At 63.3% G+C, this 12,894-nt stretch overlaps 1 protein-coding gene across 30 annotated transcripts in view; it reads right to left on the reverse strand.

The window, feature by feature from the left end:
* The window catches only part of Kif1a (kinesin family member 1A), a 62,000-nt gene extending 49,439 nt beyond the window's left edge, over nucleotides 1-12,561 (reverse strand). For all 30 annotated transcript variants that reach the window (XM_015481671.2, XM_048808921.1, XM_048808920.1 and 27 more), the window contains exons 1-11: nucleotides 12,389-12,561; nucleotides 8,997-9,073; nucleotides 8,513-8,692; nucleotides 7,879-7,944; nucleotides 7,358-7,536; nucleotides 6,235-6,346; nucleotides 5,109-5,186; nucleotides 4,529-4,594; nucleotides 3,809-3,826; nucleotides 1,872-1,947; nucleotides 517-595 (exon numbers count right to left, since the gene is read on the reverse strand). In XM_015481671.2, coding sequence (XP_015337157.1) covers nucleotides 517-595; nucleotides 1,872-1,947; nucleotides 3,809-3,826; nucleotides 4,529-4,594; nucleotides 5,109-5,186; nucleotides 6,235-6,346; nucleotides 7,358-7,536; nucleotides 7,879-7,944; nucleotides 8,513-8,692; nucleotides 8,997-9,073; nucleotides 12,389-12,494 — 1,037 coding nt within the window. In that variant the 5' untranslated portion in view covers nucleotides 12,495-12,561. The remainder of the gene's footprint in view (nucleotides 1-516; nucleotides 596-1,871; nucleotides 1,948-3,808; nucleotides 3,827-4,528; nucleotides 4,595-5,108; nucleotides 5,187-6,234; nucleotides 6,347-7,357; nucleotides 7,537-7,878; nucleotides 7,945-8,512; nucleotides 8,693-8,996; nucleotides 9,074-12,388) is intronic.
* Nucleotides 12,562-12,894: the final 333 nt, after the last annotated feature.

The raw sequence follows: 12,894 nt of genomic DNA on the forward strand, positions 1-12,894 counted from the left end.
GGGGGGGGGGGGGGGGTCACCCAGCCCTCCTCATCCACTTGAGGAAACTGAGGCCAAGGAGGAGGGACAGATGGTGTGTTGTCCCCAGGAGGCCCCGGGGGCTCAGGTGCGGGAAGGTGGCTGCCTGCCCACGTGCCTAGCTCACGTACTCAGCACCCAGGTGCAGGGGCTCCCACAGGGTGCAGGTCCGCCTCCCACTGAGCACACTCAAGAGGCCAGAAACGGCAAAGCCAAGCTCGGCAGCCTCCTGAGGCCCAGTGTCCCCACCCAGGAGGCCACCCCTGCCTCCTCTGCTAACTGGCAGCCCCCAGCTGCCAGCACAGCCCTTCCAGCCACCGGGGCCCTGCCTGGCCTGCAGCCCCACGTGGCACCCTGAAGGGTGGTGAGAGCAGAACAGGGCCCATGAAGGCCCAGGAGCCTCAGATCAGTCACCTCCAGCCTCAGAGGGTCCAGGAGGACCACCAGCATGAAGGCCCCACCCAGGTGGGGGTAGCAGGGCCCCCCAGCTGGGCGCACCTCAGCGTGCTGAGTGTCTCGTCATAGTTGATGTCCGCAGGGCTCAGGGCGGCCACCATGGCGGTCCTCGAGTTGCCACCTGCAGAAACAGCCCGGGGTGACCACAGAGGGCTCTCAGCCCAGTGGGGTCTGCTCACCTCCCCCCACGAGTCAGGCTACCCTATGGGCAGACAGTGGCAAGGACTGTCCTTCCCAAGGATCCCCCATTTCTCCTGCCAGGGCCACTCTGTGACCAGCAGCCTCCTCTTCACCACAGTGGAGGCGTAGGGCCTCTAGTCTTTAGGCTGAGGTGGAGGCGTGGGGTTGGGTGCTTCCACACCCTGCAGGTGCCCTGGCTCCTCGTGCAATGAATGTCCTGTCAGGGGCAGCCACCTCAGCAGTCCTAACAAAATCACCCACTGATCCCACCCCAGCCCTCAGGAGGGCTGCCTGTCAGTGTGCCGGGTCGGGATGGACGGTCTTGCCGGCTTGACCCCAGGGACTTGTGTCCACGGGCCATGTCCTGGAAGTGGTTCCCTAGGGAATTCCCACAGGGACTTGGAGGAATTGACAGCAAGAAGGGCCTGGGCAAAGTGCCATGTCAGGCCCCAAAAAGGGTGACATAGGGGATCTCCCTCTGCTCCACACTAGGGCTAACGCTGGCACGGCCCTGTGTCCCAGGTGAAAGGACAGCCGTTCCTAGGACACCTCTGCCCCGCAGTGGGGCCCACCTGCCCTCTTCTCCACGGGGCAGAGCTGCCTGACAGGGGTGCTGGCTCTAGCCCAGCTGGTCGTGGGGTGCAGAGCCAGGCCACCAGGGTCTGCATGTCCCGCACACAACTGGGGAGGCCAGGAGCCCCCGCTGTTCACCAGGTCGGCCTGAGACTCAGTTTACCTCCTGAGCACCACTTCTGCAGCTACACACAGCTGGGGGATCCTAGAGTCATTTCTGCGAGGGACAGGGTCAATGTCAGGCACACCCAATCTTCATCTCCCTGTGACTCTCACTGCTCGGGACGCAGATGGGGGCAAGGGCAAATCTACAGCAGCCCCTAAATCCCAGCAAGCAAGCGGGGTTCTCCAGATCCTCCGTGTCCCACGTCCCTGTTACAGGTGGGGACCAAGAGTCACCGGCAGGAGCTGGGGGCCAGTGCTCTGTAGCCTCCTGGCTTCCTGGACTTGCCCTGGGTGCGCACTGCGGGTAGCCGCCTCACCTAGGCCTGCACAGTGCACTGTGGGCAGCCACCCCTCTGGGCCACTTCAGCCTTGGCCCAGACAAGGCAGGAGGCCTGGTGGCTGGACCTCCCAGGTGGGATGATGGCATGGCCCCTGGTAGGACATAGGGCCCTGGGGACAGGCCGACTGTCAGTCCTCACCCAGGTTCTCGCGGAGCAGCCAGGTCAGCACGGAGTCCCGGTAGGGGATAAAGTCTGTCTTCTTCTTCTTCTTGTTCTGTGGGGATATTCATGGTCAGCCCGGGCCCAGAAGGGCAGCAGAGGGAGGAGGGAGCACAGAGCCTGCCTTGTGGGCCCCAGAGCCCCAGGCGGGGTGAGGGCAGGATAGAGTCAGCTAGCTGCCTGTCCCCAGGCCTCTCCAGCCCTGGGTGCCCCCTGCTGGCACCTCCACCCTGGGCTAGAATAAGGATGAGTTGGCAATCCCCAGGGCCTTCCTGGTGCGTCCCTGCTGCGTCTGGGCCACTTGGCTGGGCCCGAGGCCAGAAGTATGGGCATCACTGGCCACGGCGTCCCACGTTAGGACGGATCTGAGCCCATCCCCCTCCCTGAAGCCCACCAGCAACTCTGACCAAGGGAAAAGCCCCAGGTGGCCAAGACTATCTGAGCCTCGTGCCCCCCGCCGCACCTTGGCCTCCATGTCCCCGCCACAGGACACCCTCTTCCCACCCAAGTCCCTCCTGTCCTCCAGAAGCCAGCTCATAGCCTCCTGTGCTAGACTGCCCTCCCCTCCCCTCAGCAGGAGCACCCCAAGTCTCTCCACTACTCTAAGGCAAAGACCATCACCCGGGTTCATGCCTGCCCCGGGCATGGCTGCTGGGAATTGTAGCTCAGGGGCACTGCCAGCCGGCTTGACTTCACTAACTGGGGTGTTGAGCTACTCCCCACATCTACCTGCTTTCCATGCACTGGCTGGGAAGAGTTAGATGAGCACTGCTGTGGCCAGCAGACAGGCCCCGTCCCCTGGTGCCCACACCATGGAGGTGCACTTGGGTGCCATCCGAGGGCTGTGCCACTTCTCTGGGCACATACCCCCGCCATGCTCCAGGATGACGCAGGAGGAACCCCACCAGCTCAAAGGACATAAACCTTAAGCAGGTTTGAGACCGAGAGCAGGTTCCTCACAATTCCACGCACAGGTCCTCACACAGATCCTCACACAGATGCTCGCAGAGATCCTCACATAGACCCTCACACAGATCTTCAAATAGATCCTCACACAGACCTTCACAGATCCTCTCACATATCCTCTCACAGATCCCCGCAAAGATCCTCACACAGATCCTCACACAGATCCTCACACAGATCCTCACAGGTCCTCAGAGATCCTCTCACATATCCTCTCACAGATCCCCACAAAGATCCTCACACAGATCCTCACACTGATCCTCACACAGATCCTCACACAGATCCTCGCACAGATCCTCACAGATCCTCACCCAGATCCTCAGAGTTTCTTACAGTTTCACACACAGGTCCTCATGGCTCCTCACAGATCCTCACACACTCTTTGCACAGTTCCTTGGTTTATCACGCGTAGTTTCACAGCTGCCCACAGCGCTCACACGCCTCACCCCATTGCACACACACCCTTGCGCACTTCCTGCAGAGTTCCTCATGGACTTCCTTCCTTAATTCCTCACACCTTGCACACATGCCTCTCCCGTGTCCTCCCACCAGCAACCTCTGCCCACCTGTGCATCTCACTCTGTCCCCTCCGACTACAGGGCACAGGTGCCGACAACCTGCCTGGCAGGTCCTCCCATGGCTCAGGTCTCTGTTCCAGGCCACTTCCCTTAGGAAGCCTCCCTATCCCAGCCAACTGAAGACTGCCTCTCCTGTCGGCCACTCTCGCGGCCCTTCCTCCCTAGGGATCCATCCTGATTGATAGTTGCGTTTTCTCTTTGTTCGCTGCTGTTTACCACCGATCTGCCCACTGCACCGTGGGGCCAGAAGGCAGGGTGCGTTTCCTCGCTGAGGGAAGAGGTGGGGGGTGGGCTGCCCAGCTGAGGTGTGCACAGGGGCTGGGCCAGTGCTCTGCCTCCAGCCTCCTGCCCTGGGGGTTGAAGGAAGCCGCTTACCTTGTTGGGCCCAGAGTCCTGGAAAGAGAGAGGACAGAAAGAGTCTGAGGACCTGGGCTGAGGCTGCGGCCCCAGAGTATGTGGAGAGGGGAGGACTGGTAGGCACAGAGGGCAGGAGAGCAGCAAGAGGCCTGAGCACATGCCCGGTGGCCGTCACCCTCCACCCACCAAGACTGGCCACCCTGAGCTGGAGTGACAACAGGTAAACTACGGGTGTCACCAGGCCGCTGTCACCCAGCACCCTTCCCCACCGCCAGCCATTTCAGTTGTAGGTTCTCTAGATAGTGGTCCTTCTCTGTCCACAGCCTGGGTGTCTTGGTGAGGGTGGGTGCTGCTGGCTCTGCAGGGCCCATAGAGCCCGGCCCCTTGCCTCCCAGGCTGTGGCTCCTCCTTGGAGAGTGGCCTGGACGGGGGCCAACAGCAGTGGGAGCTGACCCCTGCCCTCCCATGAGCATGCCATCCACATGCTCAGCACGGCCATGGTGGACTTCTCTCGGAAGGACCACGAGGAAAGCCGCACATCCCCGTCTTGCAGGCCCAGGGAGGAACAAGGGCCACTACTCCAAGTCCAGCCTTGCCCGTCTCTGGGCTGTCCCTTGAGCCACAGCCACCTCTCCAGACGTGGGAGTGAGAGCAACAGCCCATGTCCTCTCGGCATCAGAGGGAGGGGCCTCCACAGTACCTCCCACCAGTCCAGCCCTGAAGCCGGGGCCAGCTCACCATTTCAGCCAGGGCAGAGATGACCTTCCCCAGGGTGGTCAGGGACTTGTTGATGTTGGCTCCCTCCTGTGGGTGGAAAGTGGTCCAGGTGGGCTCCAGGGCCGGGCCTGGAAGGTGCGGCAGAGGCACCACTCTGCCTGCCGACCCCAGGGGCCACTTGGGTGTGGCCAGCATTTCTTCTCAGTGCCCCTGTCCTCACCAGGTTCCACTTCCAGGGCTGTTCCCAACTATCAAGTCATGGCGGGGACCAAAGGGGGCCCTCTGGAAACCAAAACCGCTCCTTCTTGACACTAAGACTGTCTTCACAGGAGGCCAGTGCACAGCCCGTGCTCCTCAGGGTTGGTGTGAGGACAGGGGGACCGTGGAGAAGTACAGCTTCCAGCCGGAGCCTGTCCTCACTCAAGCAGGGCAGCAGGAAGGGTCTTCTGGCCACTGGAGGCCAAAGGCTCTGGCCTGGGACCCCACTCCCTGCCCAGGCTGTGGCCCCGCGCCTCCAGCCCCAGCCAGACCCTCCTGCCCAGCTCTCCCTGGACACTGGACCCCACTAGCTGAGCCCCGTGGCACAGCAGCCTGGCCCTACCTTGAGGCGCGTGCCCTTGGCCCCCGTGGAGTCCGCCCGCTCACTGCCGGCCAGGTCCACCAGGCTGATTTTGCTCACCTGCAACGGCAGAGGCGTCAGCTTCTCCCACAGAGCATCCATAGTGGTGGCCAGCCCACCCCAGGGAGGCCCAGCTGCTCTTAAGCCACACCAAAGGCAGGCCCACTGGCTGTCTAACAGGCCTGGACACAGAGGGACCCTCAGGGCCCTGACCAGTGACGGAGGCGCCAGCGGCCGTCTGCCTGGGCTCTGACCATGCCCTCCTTCTGGTCCCAGCCCCCGTCGGCCTCACTGAACTTCCTCTTACTACCTCCAGGGGTCAGTTGGAGGTGGCCCTGAGGTGACCCCCCAGCACCTCCAGGGACTGAGACACACTTCATACAGGCCCTCAGCAGACCTGAGCCGCCGGGGAAACCCCTCTGAGGAGACTGGAGGAGGCCTGGGCGGGGCTCAGGGGTGGGGCACAGTCAGAGGCAGGCAGGGAGGAGCCCCTGGGACACAGGGCCAGGAGAGGGTGCCCACCGGTCCACCAAGAACTTCAAGTGTGTGGGAAGGGCACATGGGACAGGGGCAGTGGGCAGGCTGTGCCCTCAGGCAGGGCGTCCCTAGCTGAAGATGCTGGTGCCCACCCGAGGCCCTGCTCCTGGTAAGGGCCCGGCTCCCAGTGAAGGCAGAGGACGCAGCCCTGCCCGCCTGCACCAGAACCCACGGGCATCTCCGACTACTAACTGGCCCTGCCACCCCACCTCTGCTGCCACTTCTGGGGGTACCAGGCATGCCGCCTCACCTCTGTCCTTGGTGCTGCCTGGGACATCCCCACAGACCCCACCAAAACTGCCCAGCAGCAGGAGGTGGAGGGAGGAGGACCCGGTCCCTGAACCCCGATCCCTGAACCCCGATCCCCTCCACACCCAGGCCGCCCCACATTCTGAGATGAGGTGGCCTCCCAGACTGGCCAGCACCCCACTGGAACCCACACCAGGTGGCAGACGGGCAGCACCTGGCTCCTGGCAGAGGGCGGTGCCCACATCTCACAGGCCAGTGTGCGGTTGGGGTCCTTGTGCTGCCACTGCTCTTGGTGGCACCGCCTGCCTGGGCCCCCACTCACCTTCTCAGTGGTTATGTCGGTCTCTGCATCATGGCGCTTCTGGGTGAAGATGATGTTGAAGACGGCGTGAGAGCGGCTGCTGGTTTCGTTCATGTTGGTGGCTGCCACCGTCCTGGGTGCAGGAAGCCACACAAGATCACCCTTGTCCCATGTCAGGCCACCCCATGGTAGGAGCAGGCTACAGGGCTGCTCGGGCCAGGCAGGGGTGACCATGCCTCCTGCCAGCCTCCTGCTCAGCCTTCCCACTGCCCACCATGGGGGTCCTTGTCCCTCATGGGGATGCCATGACCGAGGGGTGCTCCCTGCTCCCAGGGGCTCAGGAACCCCAGCAGGGCAGAGGTCCTTGAGGGCCCTGGTGTGAGAAAGCCCCTTGGAAGAGAAAGAGTATGTCCACCACATCCCACCCTCCTGCCCACGCCATCCTCTCCAGAGAGCCCAGTAGCCCACCCTATGCCCAGGAGATGCCAGGGCCAGCAGGGCGACCTTCCAGAGGAGAGAGCCCAAGCCTGCCAGAGAGGGCCGGGGTTTGGTTCCCATACTGCCCCAACCTGCCAGGGACCTCAGAGAATGTCCCCAGACTCAGTCACCAGGTGCCAAGAGGCTGCCTGGGGAATGGTGGAGAGAGGGCTCAGGATGGGTCAGCCCCACCCAGAGGCGGCCGACTAGGCAATGGCCTCGAGGGGAGTCTCTGTGGCAGAGAGGGACAGTGGTCACAGAACACAGAGTGTCCAGGAGGAAGCCAGGGCAGAGCAGCTCTCACAGTCTCAGAACCCCTGGGCTATCAGAGCGCTGCCCTTGGGGACCAAGACTGGCCCTACCGGAGGGGCCAGCACCCCACAGAGAACACAAAGCCCTCGGCTGGAGGGCACAAGGTCACATTGCCCACTCCCAGAGAGAAGCAGCCCTCACGTAGGTGACAGTTTCTCCTGAACCAGGGGTCTGGGTCTCTCCCAGGCTGGCACATGCCCTTGATGGCCCCAGACTCATGAGGAAATCAGGGCCACCAGGCAGACCCCAACAGGGACCCTCGGGTGCCAAGAGCTGGGCAGAGGGGAAGGTGGCCCTCCTCGGGGACTAACAGTGTCAGGCATGGCGAGGGTGGAGGGCAAGGAGCATCCCCCACCTGGCCTTGTTCCCCGAGTCCATGAGGTCCTGGATGTCATTGTAGGAGGTGACAGCCAGCTTGGAGAGGTCCTCCACATAGGGCCCCATCAGCGGATGCTCCCTCACGCGCAGGTTGCCCTTGTTCTTGGGGTTCAGGAGGTCACGGACACGCTCACAGTAAATCTCCATGTAGCTGACCTGCAGGACAGCCACACCATCGGGGGCCAGCTCCCCACAGCACACAACCCTGGGTCACTCCAGGGCCAGGCCGCCCCCAGACACCCGTCCCAGCACGGGGCCGAGTAGCCACTCACTCAACAGCTGTGCTCCACACGTCTCCAAGACCGCACAGGGGAGCCGGCGGGGCGGCCCCGGGGACAAGCAATGACAAGCTGAGGGCACAGACCAGTGGCAAAGCACTGCCCTGGGAACGGCACCTGGGACCCCACTGCCTTAGGGACAGGACCTGGGACCCCATTGCCTTAGGGGTGGCTTCTGGGACCCCACTGTCCCCTGCAGGTGTCCAGCAGGGAGCCCTACCTCCACGGAGTAGGACATGTTGTCATTAGTTGTGTCGTTGATTCGGGAGAAGAGGTCTTCACAGAGCTGTCAGGACAGAGGGAGAGTCAGCTCGGAGGACTGATGGCCCCCGGAACCCCATCCCCCATGGCCAAGGGGACACTGCTCTGCCAGGCCCTCCTGTCACAACGCACATCCCAATGTGAAGGCACCAAAAAGAAGCCTGCAGCCCAGGGGCTGGTGTCCTCTGGTTCCAGGTCCCCTGGTGAGACCTGATCCTCTCAGAGGGACTTCTGCTTGTCACCCCGACCCCGAGGGCATGAGGCGGGAGCTGCCACCCACGGGGGTTCCCACCGTCTCTCTCCCCGACAGGTCAGATCCTGCCGGGGGCGTGGCACTGGACGGGGGGAGACCAGAGCTCTGGTGGCATCTGAGGAGCCATCTGTGTCTCGTGTCTGGTCACCCCTCGCTCTGGACGCCTGTCCACAGCCAGTTCCCAGCCCACCCCAGCCAGCAGCTTCAGCCGTCCCCTCCTGGTGCGTCCCCACCTGGTGCGTGCCTCCTGGTCGTCCCTCCGCCTGCCTCCTGCCCTGCCCCACTGACCGGCCAGTCTGCCTTCCCAGCGGCTCCCTGCGCCTGGCCAGCGGCCACCTGCCTGTGGGATGATGCCCTGCTGGTCCTTCTCCTGTTTGCCCATCATGGTGTAGGACTTCCCCGCCCCCGTCTGCCCGTAGGCGAAGATGCACACGTTGTAGCCCTCGAAGGCATGCTGCAGCATCTCCTCGCCGATGTCCCGGTACACCTGCTTCTGCGAGGCGTAGTTGAGGTCCTCGGGCTGGGGAGGAAGGGGCAGCTCCTGAGGATGGCCACCGTGTCCAGGGACAGTGCCAGAGGAGGGGCGTCTGCCCTGGGGAGGGGCCTCTGCACCCCAGGTGAGAGCTGAGAGCCAGTGGGGGTGCCTTGGCGGGAAGCAGCACAGGCCCCGCTCAGAGGCACCCACCAGGGGAGCAGGTGGGGTCCTCGCCCCCCTCAGAGGGGAGCCTGCCACTTCCAGAGGTGGAGGGAATCCCGGGGGCCACACTGCGAGCTGGCCAGAGCCAGGGTCCACACCACCACACACTGGCCCAGCCCTGGCTCACCGAGGTGTGGGACCAGTAGGAGTAGTCGAAACTGAAGCTCTTGGGCGTCTCCTTGGGCTGCTTGGGGTTCACGATGGCTGCAGAGAGGGGACACAGGGAAGGTGGTCAGGGTGGCACTGAGAGGGACACGGACAGGAATTCTGTGCCCCAAAGGCGGGAGCAGTTTCCAAGGAAGCCAGGCTCCCAAACTGGGAACAGGTCCCCTTCCAGGCAGCGAGTCGCCCCTGCCCCCTCCGTGGTGGACCCTGCCTCCCACAGATGCCTGAAGGTCCCACAGGACCCTCCTGCAGATGCTCACAGGCCCCTGTGGACCTCCAGCCAGAGGTGGCCCACAGCACTCCTGCCAGCAGACAGGTGACACCACAAGCCACAGCCCACCCCATCTGGGGTCCAGGGCCTGCTTGCCACCCCCACGCTGGTCTCTATGTCCTGCTGGGCAGCCGTGCCCTAGAAGCACCCAGAAGCCTGGGCACCCTGTGGCTCACTGGGCACTTTGGCTGCGGCATGCTGGCTGCCCCTGCTGCGGGCACCTGGGGTTCTCCTCCCCTGTCAGCCTTCTAGGCCGGCAGTAGGGCCAGAGCATGGTCAGTCCTCTGCACACCACCCACCACCGGCACCAAGCCTCGACCCCCCCCCACGAGCTCCAAGCCCAGCCTNGCATGGCCTCCAGGACACCTGCCGTAACCCAGGGTGACAGGATCAAGAACAAAAGCCCTCCCCAAGAGCAAGGAGCTGTGTCCTCCTCAGTTCATGTCCACCCAAAGCCCACGATTTCACGTCCTATTGCCCAGCAGCTCAATGTGACCTTATTTGGAGACAGGGCCAGTGTAGGTGTGATTGGTTAAGATGAGGTCACTGGGCGGGGGCAGGGGCAATCCCATGGAACTGTGACCTTAGAAAGGGGACATTTGGAGACAGACACACACGAGGAGGGTGTCTGTGAAGACACAGGTGGCAGGCAGGGGGACAAAGATGAAGGCCATGGTCAGGGACGGCCATGGAGCACCAAAGTCACTGGTGCTGTCTGGGAGCTGGGAAGGGTCTGCAGCAGACCCCCCTCCCATCCTCAGGCCCCAGCAGGAGGGTATGGGTGAGACCATGACAGCCCTGTCCTTGGGGCTGTGGGGGCCCTGTCCAGCTGCCTCCAGGAGCAGCCGCAGGAGGGAGAGAGAGGAGGGCCTTCAGGGCGAGGCCCACACCAGGTGACCACCAGAGGGAATAGGGACGGTGTAGCGACTTCACGGAGCGACTCCTGGAGTCTGAATGTCCCTGCAGCCAGGCAGCGAGGGGGCACCAAGTGGCCTCTCACTGGAGCCCGCCAGGACCTGCCTGGTCCCCCGCTCACTCATGAGGCCCATCCCAGTGGACGCACCTGGTGGGAGCAGGTTGGGAAGAGGTGAGGAGGGTGGAGCCGTGTCGGGGATTGGCAGGCTCATGGGGCCACAGCAGCCACGCACCTCGCTGTCCCACCCTGGTCTCCAGAACTGGGAGGACACGGGCCGGGCATCTGGAGCCGCTCAGCTGGAGGCCCTCTATGGAGGCCCAGGCAACGCACATGGGCACCACCTCCCCGTGGCATGGAGGCGCTACCCCCTTCCCCAGCACCAGTGGGGGTGACCTGGGGTGGAGAGTCCCGTCCCAGCCCAGATCACCCCCACCCTGGGCCCAGGGTCCCGGTCTACACAGCCGAGACAGGACAAGGGGCCGTGCCCTGGAACTTCCTCAGTGACCGAAGGACTCAGAAACAACCCGGAAGTGGGGTGTGGGGGTATCCAGCAGCACCATCTCCACTGGCAGGGACACAGAGGCCCAAAGGGGCGCAGGTGCAGTCCCAGCCAGCTGGCTGAGAGCACAGCCGGGCGTCACTCCTGGGCCCTGCTTCCTGGGCCCACCTGGCATTAGCTTCAGCCCAGGATGGTCAGAGCCTCTGAGGTGCCCGAGGGGCCATCACAGGCCAGCCAAGGGCCTGCAAAGGGGCTCACTGGTCACTTCTCCTGCTCTGACCCAAAGAGAGATGGAAGTTTTCTGGGGCTTCAAAGCCTGCCCTCTTGCAAGCGAGGACATGGCCACAAGGAGGAACCCGGCTCTGCGTGGCCGGGCCGAGCTCTGCAGCCAGGGATGGAGGCGCAGGCTGCCCTGATCCTGCTGGCTCAGAGCTGGGTCACAGGACACTCCAGTAAGAGCATCATTTACCCCAGTGATGACCTCACACAACGGGACCTCGAGTGTCCCTGCACCCTCCCCCATGACGCCCAAATGCTCACTCCTGGAGGCCGAGGCCACCACCCCAGCCAGGTGGCCATTCCAGGTCGAAGAGCCCCTCCCTGGGGCGGCCCCTGTGGGCGAAAGGCCCTGCCATACTACACCTCGAGGACGAGGAGGTGTAGTACGGAACCAGTGCTGGGTACCGTTGGGCCCACTCAGTCAGTCCCCAGCCACCTGCCAAGCCCAGCCAGCCCCAGAACTGAAGTGACGCCTGCTCACACAGGACCAGTGGTGGAGGGCCCAGGGCCAGCCCTGCCCATGGTGTGAGAGGCTGCCTGCCCAGGGCGGGAGGCCAGAGGGGCCAGGCATGGAGGGCAGCTGGTGCTGGCCAGAGCTCGCCACCCCTGTGCTGCGGTCATACAAACTGAGTGAGCTGAACACCTAGGTCTGCCGTCTCCGGGTCCACTGCACCGTGTCCACGGCACCTCACTAAACAGCCTTCTAGTGAAAGACAAAGCAGCTCCCGCCAGCCTGGCTTCTGCCCCCAGCAGCCTGACCTGCGCAGGACCTCCGGGCAGTCCTGGCCTCTGGCCTTCTGGAACCTCCCTCCTCTACCTTGCTGTTTCCTAACCCCGTGTCGAGGCCAGCCTCCTGCTGGCCAGAGGCTGAGAGGCTGGAGAAACAACCAAGGCAGAAAGCAGGGAGCCTGGAAACCTGGGCAGTGGCTGTCCTGAGCTAAGGAGTGCCCCAAAACGGTGCCCCCAGGACCCTCGAGGGTGAACTTATCTGGAAACAGGGTCTTTGGAGGAGAGGTGATTATTTTCTAAAACATGGTCATCCTGGGTTAAGGTGGCCCTAAATCCTGTGATTAGTGTCCTTATAAAAGGTCACATGGGAACACAGGCATGCCAGGGAGAAGGCCGGGTGACAACGAGGAGAGATGGGACCTGAGCTGGAGGCTGGAAGAGGCAGGTGCCAACCAGAGGGAGGGCGGCCTGTCCACACCTGGCTCAGACTCAGGAGCCGTGGGCGGCAGCCGGCTGCTGTGGGCCTCAGTGTGTGGTCGGCCCCAGCAACTGCAGGACACTGTGACCAGGAGCTTGTGGCTCCAGGAGGGCCGGGCTGGCCCAGGGGCCTGACCCAGAGACACAAGGTGCCTGGGGACCAGTGACGTCCCTAGTACTCACTGGTGGTGCTTCCTGACATCTGGATGATGCACTTGGAGTCACGGCTCATCTCTCGGGAATTGAAGGGGCGGACTCGCACCGCCACCTTCACCGAGGCCCCAGCCATCTCTGCAGCCTTTGTCGGCCACTCCTAGTGGTGGCAGGAGCCCCGGCAAGGGTAGGAGATACCTTGGGGAAAAGGAAAATGCAAATTAGAAACAATATCCAAAGACCCAAGATCAGGGTGCTGCTGGAACCCACAGAACTCTCCACTCCCTTCCAACCCCAGCAGGACCTGCAGCAGCAGCCGACAGGGAGAAAGGGTACAGCACAGGGACGTGGGGGTGTGGAGCCGGGAGAAGCTCCATCCCAGGACAAGAAGCAGGAAGCACCTGGCCTGAAGGTGACCCTCAAGCCATGGCGGGGTCCTGGGGATCCTGGGGAAGGGTCTCCTAAGGATGCAGCCCCGGGTGGGGGCTGCACAAGCCCAAGATCCAAGTCAAGGGTGTCTGACTGCAGCCTCCACC

The sequence above is a fragment of the Marmota marmota genome, unplaced genomic scaffold (assembly GCF_001458135.2).
Source record: "Marmota marmota marmota unplaced genomic scaffold, marMar, whole genome shotgun sequence".
Taxonomy (NCBI): Eukaryota; Metazoa; Chordata; class Mammalia; order Rodentia; family Sciuridae; genus Marmota; species Marmota marmota.